Below are 14,243 nucleotides of genomic sequence, written 5' to 3'. Positions count from 1 at the left end.
CTGGCTTATCCGATCTGCCTCTAGTCTAGGAATATCCCCATTTCGTCCCCAGCTTCAACTTCAACTTCGACTTGGACTTGGATTGAAACAATACAAGTCAAGTTGAGTTGTTCTTTTTGACCTCTTGTGTCCAGTTCTATTCTTCTTGAACAGGGCCACTCGTTCCTTTGCCTTGTTTTTTGTTGTCTTTCTCTTTACTTTTTACACAACTTAGCTGTCTTTGCTAAGGACAGATATAGACATGGCGCTCACTCGTAGGAGCGTCGTTTGCTCGGCGGTCTGCCTTGCACTCCTTGTCGGCTTTGCATACGCAGGCCATGACCACGAACATGTTGGGACTATGAGCAATGTCAATATTGACAACATGAGTCTCGAGGAGCTCGATACTCAACTCCAGGTACACCAAGCTTAGCTCTCCCTGCAAACGTCCTGTGCTGACTCAATCCTCCAGACCTGCCCAATTGTCGAGCAACTCAATGCCGCAAAGCACGCACACCATGCTTCTGCCCCCTCATCGATGACTTCGCGTCTCTTCGCCGTTCTCTTCCCTGGCTCACCCGCTGTGAACGCCCTCCTTGCGACCCTCTACATCTCCGGCCCGCCAAACTTCCTTCTCGCCCTCTGCCCGACCAACATTGATCCTGCTTCTCTTTCCGTCATGGTTGCTTTTGCTGTGGGCGGTCTTCTCGGTGACACTCTTTTCCACCTTCTCCCTGAGATATTTGTCGGCGAAGATCATGATGAGGCTGTCAAGTTCGTAATTGTCGAGCCTAACCGTAACCTTGTGCTTGGACTGGGCATATTGGTGGGCTTTATGACATTCGTCGCCATGGACAAGGGCCTACGAATTGCTACAGGTGGAGCTGGCCATGATCACTCCCATGCACATGGTGATGCGCACGCTCAATCTCATAGTGAGGATAAGGCTGTTTCTTCCGCTGTTGATGCTACGGATAGTCTTGTCAAGTCTCGCAAGAAGGGTAACGAGGACAAGGGTGCTGTTGTTGCCAATGCTGTTGAGAAGCCTGAGAAGGAAATCAACCCTAGCGTCAAGCTGGGTGGTTACTTGAACCTTATGTATGTTGATTTCACGGCGTTGATCTTTTGGAACTGTACTAACACTTACAGTGCCGACTTTACACACAACATCACCGACGGCTTGGCCATGTCTGCCAGTTTCTATGCCTCTCCTACCATCGGAGCTACCACTACCGTAGCAGTCTTCTTCCACGAGATACCCCACGAGGTTGGCGATTTCGCTCTTCTCATCCAGTCCGGATTTTCTAAGCGAGCTGCTATGGGCTCGCAATTTATCACTGCCTTGGGTGCTCTCCTCGGTACGCTCATTGGTATCGCTATTCAGGAGTTCGGTAGTCCTAGCAGTGACGTCCCCATGGGCCGTAACGAGGGTATCTGGGGAACTAGCCTGGTAAGCTATACACTCACATCCTGGAATAAGCTGCTGACTTGTTGTAGACATGGGGCGATATGCTTCTTCCCTTCACTGCTGGTACATTCCTCTACGTTGGAACCGTTGCCGTCATCCCTGAGCTTCTTGAGACTGGCCCCAACAAGGCTAAAGAGCTGAAGAATATGCTCATTCAGTTCTCGGCCGTGGCTATTGGCGCTGGTATTATGTTGTACATTTCGTGGCACGACTAGAGTATGCATGAGTCGTTTTATGTGACGAGAGCTGTGTATTAGATGAAGCGGGTGTAGATGTGAGTTTGAGATGTCATGGGTTTGTCATGCGTCCTTTTGATAGACATCTTTCCCATGGGGAGCGAGCGAGTGTGCCCGAGAATAGTCCAAGCTGATTTGATTTCCTCCTGGCGGTTTCAAGGCCCAGGAAATATTTTTTGTGATAAATTTATACGGTCGGGGGTTAAGTCTAGGTGTAGGAATTACAAAGCTTGTAACCAGAAAAGTATGCCTTCACATGATGTATTCTGTGTGATACCTGACATCTCAATAACAAATTCAGAGCAAACTTAGGTTCTTGTTCCTTTGTCATAAATCAAGTCCCTTGACCTCTTATTTTCTGGGTTTATCTTCCTAAGAATTCTCACCTCGGGGTTGATTTCAGGTATGTCTCACAAAAGATTGGACTCCTGGACTAGAAAGGAGATTCTTGCCTAGGCTTCTATTTTTGATCATTTGTCCATCTACTACTTGAGATCTCTCAAGTTCTACTATATGGCTTCTTGGTGCTGATAATGCTTTGCAATTCGCTTTACGTATCAACATTGCTGACTGTAAAGATCTGCTTAGCACACTTGTCACTGCTTCATTTCTACCCAAAAGTGTTAATGTTAAAAAGTTTATCTACATGACAATGGCAATCATATGTGTAATGACGGCTTGCACCAGTAAGTGCAACTGGTCTAGTATCTAAACAGCACTGTAACATTAATGTTGGAGTACTGATGATTGATGCTCTGAATATGCTAGGGAATGTTCCTGTTTAGGGTACCTAAAGTTAGGTAGCAAGAGCTCTTTAATCATCTTTAGAATTATTACTAACGAAGACAATTGGCAAAGACTTAATAGTGACCGTCACAAATAATTATGATGGCTACAGAATATTCTCACACTATCCCTTTATAGCGGTGAGTGGGTTGATGAATAAATTCTTGTTCCTTTTTCTACCATATATCACCACTGGAACATGAATTGGTGAGAACCTCATCAAGCGGGCGGAATCAGAGACAACCCCACAAGCTCTCAATCTATCACGGATAAGAATCACTAATCGACATCGATAGCTGAGCCGCAACGCCGCAATTTCACTAAGCACCACCGCTGGTCGATGTTATCAGATCAACGAAATAAGCCTTTTGCTCGGCAACTGGACACCCACCATCAGATCTTTTACAAGCCAATGATACGACAAAGCACAAGCCCCGGGATGGGCCTTGGACCCCTAAAATGGTACTTGTCGAGCAAAAAGCCCAGGGCTAGGGCATCTTCATGCACGGCGGCTATATCCATAGTAGGTGGACCGCGGGTGAGCGAGGCATCGCTAGATGGAATGAGTTAGAGCCTCATTTCATTAGTGCACATGACATGGATGCTGTCTGTGAATGTGTTTCCGGTATCCGGAAAGTGGAAGGATTAGTTAGGGGGTTTACGGGTTGATGGAATGAGCATAAGAGTCACGGATGGAGAATGGAAAAGAAACCATTTGCCATATAATATCACCATATGGAGCAGTGGCAGTGGAGTGTAAGGTGCTTCCTCGGTATGATCCAGGTCAAGAAACCATCTACGTCTGAGCTTGCGTGTGCCTCCACGAGTGGTTCACAATCTCTTGCCCTGGGCGCGGCAATGTCATGTCACGATAGAAACGTGGAGAGTGGATCGCGATCAAGGTGAAGCCACTCATACTGAGAGTGACCTGTGCTGAATGAGTTGGCTCTTGGCTTCCTAATTAATACAAGCCCAGGTGGGTTTAACAGTGGGTCAAAGGAAGAAGAGAAGTTTTCAGGTCTGCTGAGCTCAAGTGCAATATCGCTAGGTGTAGCTATCGTGAAGAGCGAAGAAAGTGTCAATGTCGGAATTGAGACCGGTTGAGTGAAAGGTGGATATTCAAGACGAAGAGGTTGGAGGGGAATGAAGGGAAAAAAAAAGGGGAGATAGGTGTGAGTCGAGTCAAGGGTTGACTCACCGACTCCAAGAAGGGGGGTGAAAAAGGGTTGAATTGAGAGCTGAAAACACTGAAATGGTGTTTGATGATAGCTATGGGAACAGAGTTGAAGTTGGTACAACTATCGTGAAGTTGAATCTTGGTGTTTTGGCGTTTCAACGACGATCAACACCTTCAGATCAACAAGACAGTTTGTGCCTGGCCGAAAGGAGAAGGTATGCAAGGGCTATTAGCCAACCAACTGACACGAAGCTGGCTCAGAGACGGTGAGAAGATCGCTTCGGAGACTAGCACCATCTCCAGTTTCTGTTAGCTACAGTAGCCTCAAAACTCTGCATGAGGATGTGCTGTTCCACTTCTGCAGAGCGGCCTGAGCTTCCCCGTGCTATCTCGAAAATTGCTTCTCCCCGCATCTGGCTGGGCTTGAATGCTTTGTTCGTGATCTTCTGCCGGTAGCTCAGGAGCCCATAATTACTACGACTGTGATTGTGGTGGCAGGATTCTGTTGCGTAAAGGAACAAAGTGGGACGTGGAACGTTCCCCAGAGAAAAGATGCACGTCTAGTTGTGAGATTTCCTAATTGATACTCGTGAGTTGGGGACATCTGACGATATCGGACCCTGACATGGCGAAACGAGAATTTCTATCCAGCCACGCTTCCAAAATAAGAACACGTTGTCTGCTGTTACGGTGCGGGATGCCCGTCGAAAATCGGCCATTGGCGGCGGCATCGTGCGGCATCGTGATGGCCTGGACGGTCTCAACTGATGGTGGGAGGGGCAATTGGAGAAAAAGGGAAAAAAGCAGCCGCCAGCGAAGGAGAAAGGGATAAGGGAGGGAGGGTCAAGGACTGGGGGGTGTAACGGAGTGGTGAAAACAGTGAGTAACAATAACACATAACTCCATGAGGAGAAGGGAAATGAAAATGAAAATGAAGCCCACGATGCAAAACGAGACGCTGCCACGCAACCATTCGAATCGTGAACTCGGGGTCCTCTCGCCAACGTTGACTCGTGGGGGGGCTTCACTAAATGGTAGCTATCCCCAGGCGAAGCGCCCCCCATCTCCAAAGCTTATACAGCCCGTCTCGTCCTGACAGGGATATCATTGAGGAGAAAAGGGCTAACGACATCTGCGTGTCGACGAAGACAGAGTCAGACTCAATAGTGAATGGAGTCAAAGTTAGGAATCGCGGGCGAGCTAGACCAAAACTCCAGGTTCGAGAACCGGGCACAGACGTCGAAACGGTTAGGTTAAGACTCTGACCCCAGCATTTGCCATCGCCAGGCCTTATTGATTCTGATGCGCCAGGTCGAAACAGGAATTCCTCATGTAATGGGAATTGCAGTATGCGACTCTCCCCCCTCTTGGGCTTTTAGACTCTAGAACATCTCACGATGTTCGCCTACGTTTCCGTGGTGTAGCCTGTCCTGTATTAGGCACGGAAAGGCGGCAGCTTAAGCATGCCCTCATCTTCTGACCGCCGGTTTACGGCATAAGAGCGAGGGAGGAAAAAAGACCATCGGCTGGTTGTCCGGAGAGGTGCGATGGGAGATGGAGAGAGGAGGATGAGGTGTATCAGGTTTCTCGTAAATTTCCATCCAGATACACCTTTGTTTTTTGGTTAACACCAACCAACCCGTAGAGGTTCATGTTGCTTGCACCCTCAGTGAAATTTTTGGTGCATTCACAAGCGAAAGAAAACGTGGGGAATCATGAAGTCATTGCAACTCCAGTTTCTGTTTCTTCCCCAGTTTGTGTGAGTTCACCGTCATCATCGAGAGCCTAATCCAAGGCATCAGGAATTTGGGCCGCGCAAGTGACGTCCCAGATCTCGATATCTGTATCTTGTTCCCATTTTTGGAGGGCGAAAGGAATAGTAGCTCCGGCCTGGAGATGGCTTGAGCTGTGATGGTGGGAGGAGCTGGGCGAGGGTCAAGGTGAGGCTCTTGGAAGACGGGCCGGCTCACACCAGAAATTGCTAGAACCATGCAACGAGTGCATGGAAAGCATGGAACAAATGGAAACATGGCGCATGGCTGGCTGGCTGGCTCAGGGCTGGCTAGAGGTGCCTTGCAGCCTGTCTGTCAATCATAGCTCCATACCTACTTACTTATGCATTCATTGTGCTATGCGTTGCTATTATTATGCAATGCTTAACTGTCGTAATCCGATGACGCCGGCCGTGAATCTCCGGTCAGCTCTGGCCACCATGATGACTCTTTTTCGAAGCATCCCGAACGACATTTCCAATGGTTACTTGGAAGGATTCTCCACTTAGAGACTGAACTGCAAGAGACAGTTTAAATTGAATTGGAGATTTGATTTGGTGATTTGGTGATCTAGTGATCAACGGATTCTCATCCGCGCCAAGAAACCATAGCGTCCTACCTTAACCCAAAGTTAATCAAGTCAAGCAGCTTCAAGACCTGAAGCCGACTATCGGATGTTTTATTATTTAGCCTCTGAACTGACTGGGCTGTTGGAGATGGTCACAGTCGCACCGGGCCCAGCTGCAAACGCACGCACAGTCAGGAACGGGATCTGTTGGAGAAGTCGGGAATGAACATGACAAGGCAAATAAGGACCCCTTCGGCACTGAAGAGCCTGTAGCCACTTCTCCACCATCGGCGCTAGTCATGCACGATTTGTCGAACCCCGGTCGGATGGCTCACAAAGCTCGGAAGCCTTTTTCTCATATCCCCCCCCCCCACTTCTATTTTTTTTTTCTTCAGAGCGAGTCGAGTCGCCCGTGTAAGTGAGAGACTCATTAAGGTACCGGTACCGCAATGGAGCTCATCGTGGATATCTTTGAGGTAAGAAGAGAGGGTCTGGTGTTTGATCCAGCTCTTCAAACACGCTCTGGGTGTGTTTCGTGAAGAGCAGCAATGGTAAGACTTCCGAGGAGGTCAGGTCGGATCTGGAAAGGGAAACCTCGTAGCAAAGACTGCAGTCAAGCAAATATCGTGCATAGATGTTACAATATTGGAAGATGCAGACATGTAAACGCTGTTGTCTTGTCTATGATCAACAATCCGTGCTTCCTCCCATCTTAACTTACTCCAAATCTGAAGCCCTTGTTTATGGCTTCTCCAACTAACTCACCACCCCTCTGAGGTTGATTTATTTAGAAGCAAAAAAGACTTTTCTCCAACCTTTCCAGATCACCTTTATGGCTAAAATAGTGGCTGATGATGTGCTTTGGCTGCCATCCAACTCACATCTTCCGATATTCAGCCAGGCATCACATCACATGAGAAAGATTAACACGGCCAACACCTTGCGTCGACAGAGTGATATTAAAGCACGTCGTCGTCAGCGTTTGCACCCCCAGGAAATGTATAACAGTGACAACGCAGTATAAGCGAGCTGTTCTTCTCATCACCAAATTACCCTCTCAAGTCTCGACCACGATCTAGCAACTATTGCAGACTCGCGAGACCCAGCAACAAGAGCACGCGCTCCCTGGGTCCCACCAACTTACAGCGCGCACACCCCTAGCAATCAACCCCCCTACCCCCCTGTAAGCACCTCAGCATCCTAGACAGGGCAAGCTCAAGCACGAACCAAAGTAACGGGTACGGTACCGCCGCATTTCTGTTTTTATATAGAATACTATATATATGACTCTGGCCTTGCCCTCCCATCATATCGTCAAATCTCATATCAGTATCATTATCAGCATCAGCATCAGCATCAGCATCAGTATCATTCTGCTCTTTTGCAATCATCACAATGTCCAACCCTGTATCGGACAACGGACCTAGGTCTACTAGACCCCGTCCTGCCAAATCCGGCATCGACATCAAGCTCGACCAGCACTGGAGCTCAAAGTCGTATACTTCTGGCTCCAAGGTCACAGGAAACGTCATCATCAACACCCAGCGCGATGTTGCTTATGATGGCTTTGACATCTTCTTCACTGGCACTGCCTACACTCGTGTTGACTTTGTCAGCCAATATTCCAGCGCCAACTACGCTTCTCGTCCTTTCATGAAGCTCCGCATGCCTCTCAGCCCGGCAGATTTCCCCAGCAATCGTGTCTTCGAGGCTGGCCGCACATATACAATCCCCTTCCACTTTGTTGTTCCCCACCAGCTTACCCTCAGCGCATGCAACCACCCCGTGGAGCATGAGGGTATCAGGGACCACCACCTTCAGCTCCCCCCTACCATGGGATTCTGGGAGCGCAACGATCAGTCTCCTGACATGGCTCACATCGAATATGGCATCCGTGCCGTGGCTACCAAGAACAGCGAGGAGGAGGGCCGAACTTTGCCCCTTGATAGCTTCCACATGGTCAAGGTTCTCCCTGCCATGCCCGAGGATGCTCCTCTTGATATCTGCACCAAGGACGAGCGCTACTGTCTCTCCAAGACAAAGCCTATCCGCAAGAACCTCTTCTCTGCCAAGCAGGGCGAGCTCGTCACTACGGCTTCTCAGCCCAGTGCCATTATGCTCTCTGGAAACTTCCTCAACGCCAGCGGTACCAACTTGAAGGTCAACTTCGAGTTCAGCTCCATCTCCAAGGATGTTACACCTCCCAAGGTCAACTCCGTTAGCGCTAAGCTCCACGCAACCACTTTCTTCAGCAGCGCTCCCATGACACAGCTCCCTAACTTGGGTTCTCGCGTCAAGCACCAGGGCACCCCATCGCTCACTTACTCCACCACCACACCTGTCCCCATGCGACCTGATACCCAGCTCACGTGGGAGGATGAAGCTCCTGCTTCTCGACGGGACTCTGGCTACGACAGTGCTTTCTTGAATGAAGGAGAGACATCTGAGTCTGATGATACCCAGCGCAACAGAAAGGCCAGCAAGTACAATGTCCGCCGCTACGCCACTCTCGATGTTCCTTTCAACCTCCCCACTTCCAACAGCAAGCTCTTCCTCCCTACCTTCTACTCGTGCCTCAGCGCCCGCGCTTATATCCTCCACCTTACCCTATCTGTTGGTCCCATGAACACCAACATCAACCTCAGCATCCCCATCCAGGTGGCTGTTGAGAATACCTACGACTACATCGACGACGATGAGCTTCCTTCTTTCGACGCTGCCATCGCCGAGGCTGAAGAAGCCGATGTCGATCTTCACCTGCAGCCCCGCCTCATGCAGGTTCCTGATGCCCGATTCCAGGGCAACAGCGTGCTTCCTGGCTACGAAGACATGCGAATGCGAGCCCAAGTGGCAGTTGCCTAGATGGCAGCAACTTTTACAAGCAAGACAACTTAATGGATATTTAATGGAGGAGGATCTGTTCCAAAAAGTTCTTATGATACCACGTTTCCAAAAAAGAAGGAGGAGATGGGAAATTTTTATGACCTTTGTTTTTTGCATTACTCAGCGAGGAGTTTTCGAGTTTTTTTCCCCAAAAAACGATTCGATTTTCTGCCAAGAATGGTTCTTGGCATCTTTTGGAGTTTAGAGGACGTTGCATATACATACAAGCATTATACAGGGGGTGCATTATTGGGATTACATAAAATGGGAATCGGACACCGCATTCCGAAGCGAGTTTTACTATGTTAGAGACGTGGAACCACCACATGATCCTTTTTGTTATAGAAGAATATGATAATCTTCCAACATTTCTTGCTTTCTTGATGTGATCTGCTGTTCTGCGCGTATTTCTCTGGGTGTATAAAAAATGACATTTTGTTACGTATTAATAATGTCAGACAAGACCACAGTCGACTCATCCAAAGGGGCCTCAAAAAAGGAACGTTTCGGAAATGCCGTCGGACGATGAACCACGTGAACGAATTTGGCCGAAACCGCAGTGGCACCAACAGCTGCTGTGGAATCATTATCGTGTTACATCCGAGAATGCTTTGCTTTCCCATGTTATTGCCGTGGCTATCTCATGATCTTCCACTTTGCAGTATACAGACATGCGCTCCAACTTGATTGGCTAGGGCTGTGGGACAAGGCGGGATCTTGCATACGGGATGGGGCGGAGCCTGTTTATTGGTGGATTTGGGGGTCGCTTGAAGAGCGTGCAGCTTGACAAAAGATTTGGTGGAAAAGGGCTGGGATAGACAGAGACAGAGATGGCCATTTGTCTTGGTTCCCGGCTCTGCGAACCTTGGTCAATTTCAGTTGTTGATTGGTAAATGATATAGTGAGAAGTTCTTGCACACATATTCCGCAGTTAACATGATGCTTAACGTGGTTCATCCTTGGCAATCCCTGGACGACCTTGATCTTAATCCGTGGCGCAAATATCTTTGCTAGGTGAGGAATATCTGCGCGGACGGAAGATATATCTATGTCTGCATGGGAGAATCTTTCTCTTCTCTTCTCTTGTCTCTTCTTTTCTTTCTTTTTTGGCTTAAGAGATGTATATATAAAGTTGTTCAATGGGCCTGATGCACGTATTTAGCCGCTCACTCTTGCTCAAGTAATTTGGCAATGGCCTCAGTTGGCTAGATCTGTTATACCTCCTTGCTGTTACCGCCTTACTATGGGATGAGCCAATGTCTCAGATCTACACCTCTACTACGCACTGTGGTTGTCCTCCTCCACCAACGAACATTGCCGCCTGGTAGATCACTCGAATTACAACAAAGACGTGCAATAGATGGCTTGGATCTTGAAATGCCTACAAGTCACTAATCATCCAATTGCACCTCGTCTCTCGCGAGATTGCCATGTCTACACAGGGGCTCATATTTCACATACCGCCACTAAAGAGCAAACAACGCCGCTCGAGGTTTCAGCGCGAAGAGCGAGGATATTGTTCCAGGAACCAGCGTAGTACTGCCGATCATACAAGCTTCAGCCTCGAAAGCGGTGTCGAAAGGACAATGCGTGATAAGTCTAAGTGGACAAAGACGCCCAAGAAACGTGATCTAGGGCTCACGCGGTTTGCAGCCAAGCCTTACGGACTTTGCCGTTCTAATTTTCATGAATATTGGGTTGAGTGCAAGTTTGAAGTCGAGTCTGTTGTCAGCATGGTCACTGCTCAGAGGCTTGATATTGTTCAGCAGTTTGGTGGCGTTGCCAAGCCAAGACCGTTGTGATGGAAACTACACTTGGATGGAGAGTGTCAGGAGTTTCTTGGTGACTCTGTCAATATTGGTTATGCAAATAATAGTGTTTTGCCTTGAATTGCATTTCAATTGAGAAAGGCCTCCAACTGAGATTATTCGAACTGAACCCCAGTATTCTGTAATGAAATTAGCATAGATCCCGTCGCCAAACGTCCAAGTATAGCGTGCATTGGCCCCTCCTGTCACTTCAACTTCAGGGCGTCAGCCAAACGAACAATGCTAAGACCAAGACCTAGTTCCGAGCCATGTTTGCTCTCTAAAGGACAAGAACCTCAGCCTTGTAGAAGAGAATTCGAAGATCAGCATAAGCTAATCAGCAGATAGGTTCTAGTGAAAAGAAATGCATGAGTGGAACAATACCAAACCTGAAATATCATCATGTTCCAGAAATATGGACAATACTAAGGCTAGTAAGAAGAGCAATGAGGCCTCGGCACAGGGGCTTCACTTTTCATGGCGAGATACGATAGTCGAGATTGTAGAGAGGGTATACAGTATTCTCCAATTAAAGCAAGATGGATAGATATAAGAACGAAGGCCGTTTTCTGTTGAAGAAGAAGAAACCAGATGTCCAGCCCCGTTCGTTTCCAGCTTCTTCTTCGCTACCCATCTTCTCTTACATTTATTCCCTCCGATACGTAATTCATCATGGAAGCCCAGGAATTTCGTGAGGCTGCCAAGGCGGCAATTGATGAGAGTAAGTTCTTGTATCATAACCATAATAGCCATCATGACTCCCCTCGAGCCACCATGAACTCCGATTGAACATCCCCCTTTTATCTTTCCCTTGCGAAGCCTTACTATTATTACTACCACCTTGAAATGTCCAACTCATACTAAATAAAGCTCTCAGTGACCGACTATACCGAAAATGTCGCCGACTACCGCGTTGTCTCGAATGTTAAACCGGGCTACTTGCGTCCTCTACTACCATCCTCTCCGCCAACAGACCCCGAACCATGGTCCGCCATACACCAAGACATCGAATCCAAGATCCTCCCAGGCATTACTCACTGGAGTAGTCCTCGATTCATGGCATTCTTCCCCTGTGCGAGCAGCTATCCAGCCGCTCTGGCAGAGATATATTCTAATGCCTTTAACGGAGCACACTTCAACTGGATCTGTAGTCCTGCTGTGACAGAGCTCGAGACTATAGTTATGGACTGGCTGGCCCAGGCATTAGGATTGCCTGAGTGTTTTCTCAGTGGAGGGTCTACACATGGTGGCGGCGTGATTCATGGGAGTATCAGTGAGAGTCTGATTGTCAACATGGCTGCTGCGAGAGATAAGTATCTCGCTTCTGTGACAGACCACCTCCCTCCCGGCAGTGAAGAGAAGGAGGAAGCACTTTGGGATCTTCGAAGCAGATTGGTGGCCCTTGGAAGCTCAGGTACACACTCGAGCACTAAAAAGGTCGCTCAAGTTCTTGGTGTTCGCTTCGCTACCATCCCAGTATCCGAGGTGGATGGCTTCTCTCTCCGAGGCGAGGCCCTCGCTGCCATTATTGAGAGTCTTCGAGCCCGCGGCCTTGAACCATTCTTTCTCACTGCTACCCTTGGCACCACCGATGTCTGCGCCGTGGATGATTTCGAGGGTATTGCCCAAGCTCTTAAGCCAACCTTCGATACGCCACGGGACATCTGGGTTCACATCGATGCCGCGTATGCTGGTGCAGCGCTTGTTCTAGAAGAATACCAACACCTGGCCAGAGCCTTTTCTTCATTCCATTCCATTAGCTTCAGCCCTCACAAGTGGTTTCTTACCACATTCGACTGTACAGCCGTCTGGGTTCGTCATCGATCTTGGCTTATCCAGGCCCTGAGCATCAAGCCTCCTTATCTGCGAAATCAATACAGTGACGATGAGTTAGTCACTGACTATCGCGACTGGCAGATTCCTCTAGGTCGGCGGTTTCGTTCCTTGAAACTCTGGTTCGTCATGCGAAGCTATGGTATCAGCGGCCTTCAGAAGCATATCCGCAATGGTGTCGACCTGGCGGAAAGTCTTGAAGACAAGATAGACTCTCGCCGGGATATCTTCTCTATTTTCACGCCAGCTCGGTTCGGTCTTATGACAATCCGTATCAACGGCGAGTCAGAGCAACAGATTAATGACCGCACTGAGGCAGTGTATGAGGCCATTAACGCAGCGGGGGAGTTCTACCTCACCGCCACTGTTGTAAATGACAAGTTTGCCATTCGTGTATGCACGAGTGTAACAAAGGTGGAGGAACAACACGTTCAGAGAATGTTCGACGTCTTGGTGCATACAGCTGAAAATGAGATTGCTAAAGGGCATAAGTGGTTAGAATGTAACTTATAACCGAAATTTTCAAATTATTCAGAACGAGAAATACGATTAGCTTATGTATTGGCGTTGGATATGTAACAACAGTCAAGAAGTTCTTCGAAATTTAAGAATGTTCTGATAATGATGATGATAAGTTTGTTCAAGTCCTCGAAATTAGACCAAAGACCTTCAGAACCAGAACCAGAGTAGTTCACATCGTAATTCCAGCCATAATACCAGATTGTCACTTGAAAGAAAGAGAAACAACTTTTGTTATGGCTCTTGACCTTGAAGTAACCGGTTTGAGAATGTTACAAGGACATCTAAATGCAAACTTTATGCCTCCTATGTTCATTTCCTCGATACTCCGTTTCATAATCGTGTACTCATTATCATAACCATTGACCTTCATTTACCGACTATAGCCCCGACCACCTCGATAGTTATAGTCATCATAGTCGTCGTCTGGATACCGACTACTCGATCGGTACCTTCGCCTTCCCCTCTCACTATCGCGACTTCGACTCCCCCTTCGATCATCGCAGTGCTCGTGCTTCTTCTTGTAGTTATCAAAGTCGTGGCTGAGCCATGTAAAGGCGCCAAGGAGGGCGAGAACAATGCCCGGTGTCCAATCGAAGCCGGATGCGCTCTGTTTGACAGGAGGGCCGCGGCGGGGTGGAGGTTGGCGATGGGATTGACGATGGCTCCGGGGAGGCTCTGAGTATGTATCTCTTCTTCCCATAGTTGTGGTAATTAAATGCGGTGTAGTAGTTATGTTGTGTGATACTGTGATGGCTTGCTTGATGATAAAAACAAGGATAGGGTAGAACTTGAGCTCTATTCAAATAATTGTTCAACGTAAGATGCTCCGAGAGTAAGTTCCAGACATATGCCGTATGTGTCTCTCCCGAGTGACTATCAAGGGAGTCGATGTGGTTCGTCGTATTGCGGTTTATATAATATCAGTATGCCATCCACGTAAACTTAAAAATATACGAAAAAGAGCAGATTGCACGGTTATAAACTTCAAGTCCCCATGGAATTTAATATCCTTACCCAACCGTTAGAGACCTCCTCCGCCGCTACTGCCAGCTTGCATCTCCGGGGCCACTTAAGCATTAAGGATCAAATGTCATTGCTTAATTCTCAAGTCAAGCTTAACTTGGACAAGGATCATAGTTGGGGGTGACGTGCCTCGGGGTTGGCATCTTGACGTGCCAGGGCCCAATTGAAGGACCTCGCCCGAAATGATG

At 48.1% G+C, this 14,243-nt stretch overlaps 6 protein-coding genes across 6 annotated transcripts; 4 read left to right on the top strand and 2 right to left on the bottom strand.

Moving 5' to 3' along the window:
• Positions 1 to 47: 47 nt before the first annotated feature.
• FVEG_04213 (major histocompatibility complex, class I) lies at positions 48 to 2,015 on the top strand. Its single transcript, XM_018891979.1, has 4 exons — positions 48 to 397; positions 452 to 1,077; positions 1,129 to 1,429; positions 1,477 to 2,015. The coding sequence occupies exons 1-4, from the start codon at positions 242 to 244 to the stop codon at positions 1,660 to 1,662; spliced, it is 1,269 nt and encodes a 422-aa protein (XP_018748579.1). The 5' UTR covers positions 48 to 241; the 3' UTR covers positions 1,663 to 2,015.
• Positions 2,016 to 2,490: 475 nt separating this feature from the next.
• FVEG_15427 (hypothetical protein) lies at positions 2,491 to 5,785 on the bottom strand. The gene is made up of 2 exons (XM_018904549.1): positions 2,861 to 5,785; positions 2,491 to 2,802 (listed from the first exon to the last, which is right to left on the bottom strand). Exon 1 carries the CDS (start codon positions 4,708 to 4,710, stop codon positions 4,207 to 4,209), a length of 504 nt encoding a protein of 167 aa, XP_018748580.1. The 5' UTR covers positions 4,711 to 5,785; the 3' UTR covers positions 2,491 to 2,802; positions 2,861 to 4,206.
• Positions 5,786 to 7,347: 1,562 nt separating this feature from the next.
• FVEG_04214 (hypothetical protein) lies at positions 7,348 to 9,269 on the top strand. The gene has a single exon (XM_018891980.1). It carries the CDS (start codon positions 7,382 to 7,384, stop codon positions 8,846 to 8,848), a length of 1,467 nt encoding a protein of 488 aa, XP_018748581.1. The 5' UTR covers positions 7,348 to 7,381; the 3' UTR covers positions 8,849 to 9,269.
• A 1,186-nt stretch (positions 9,270 to 10,455) lies between these two features.
• FVEG_15428 (hypothetical protein) lies at positions 10,456 to 10,671 on the top strand (the record flags this gene model as incomplete). Its single annotated transcript, XM_018904550.1, has 1 exon — positions 10,456 to 10,671. The coding sequence occupies one exon, from the start codon at positions 10,456 to 10,458 to the stop codon at positions 10,669 to 10,671; it is 216 nt and encodes a 71-aa protein (XP_018748582.1).
• Positions 10,672 to 11,349: 678 nt separating this feature from the next.
• On the top strand, positions 11,350 to 13,023 carry FVEG_04215 (aromatic-L-amino-acid decarboxylase; the record flags this gene model as incomplete). Its single annotated transcript, XM_018891981.1, has 2 exons — positions 11,350 to 11,398; positions 11,555 to 13,023. The coding sequence occupies 2 exons, from the start codon at positions 11,350 to 11,352 to the stop codon at positions 13,021 to 13,023; spliced, it is 1,518 nt and encodes a 505-aa protein (XP_018748583.1).
• Positions 13,024 to 13,062: 39 nt separating this feature from the next.
• Positions 13,063 to 14,121, bottom strand: FVEG_15429 (hypothetical protein). Its single transcript, XM_018904551.1, has one exon. The coding sequence runs from the start codon at positions 13,730 to 13,732 to the stop codon at positions 13,403 to 13,405; it is 330 nt and encodes a 109-aa protein (XP_018748584.1). The 5' UTR covers positions 13,733 to 14,121; the 3' UTR covers positions 13,063 to 13,402.
• Between the last annotated feature and the right edge of the window lie 122 nt (positions 14,122 to 14,243).

Source organism: Fusarium verticillioides, chromosome 2 (genome assembly GCF_000149555.1).
Source record: "Fusarium verticillioides 7600 chromosome 2, whole genome shotgun sequence".
Taxonomy (NCBI): domain Eukaryota; kingdom Fungi; phylum Ascomycota; class Sordariomycetes; order Hypocreales; family Nectriaceae; genus Fusarium; species Fusarium verticillioides.
This window is presented reverse-complemented; position numbering and strand designations above follow the sequence as displayed.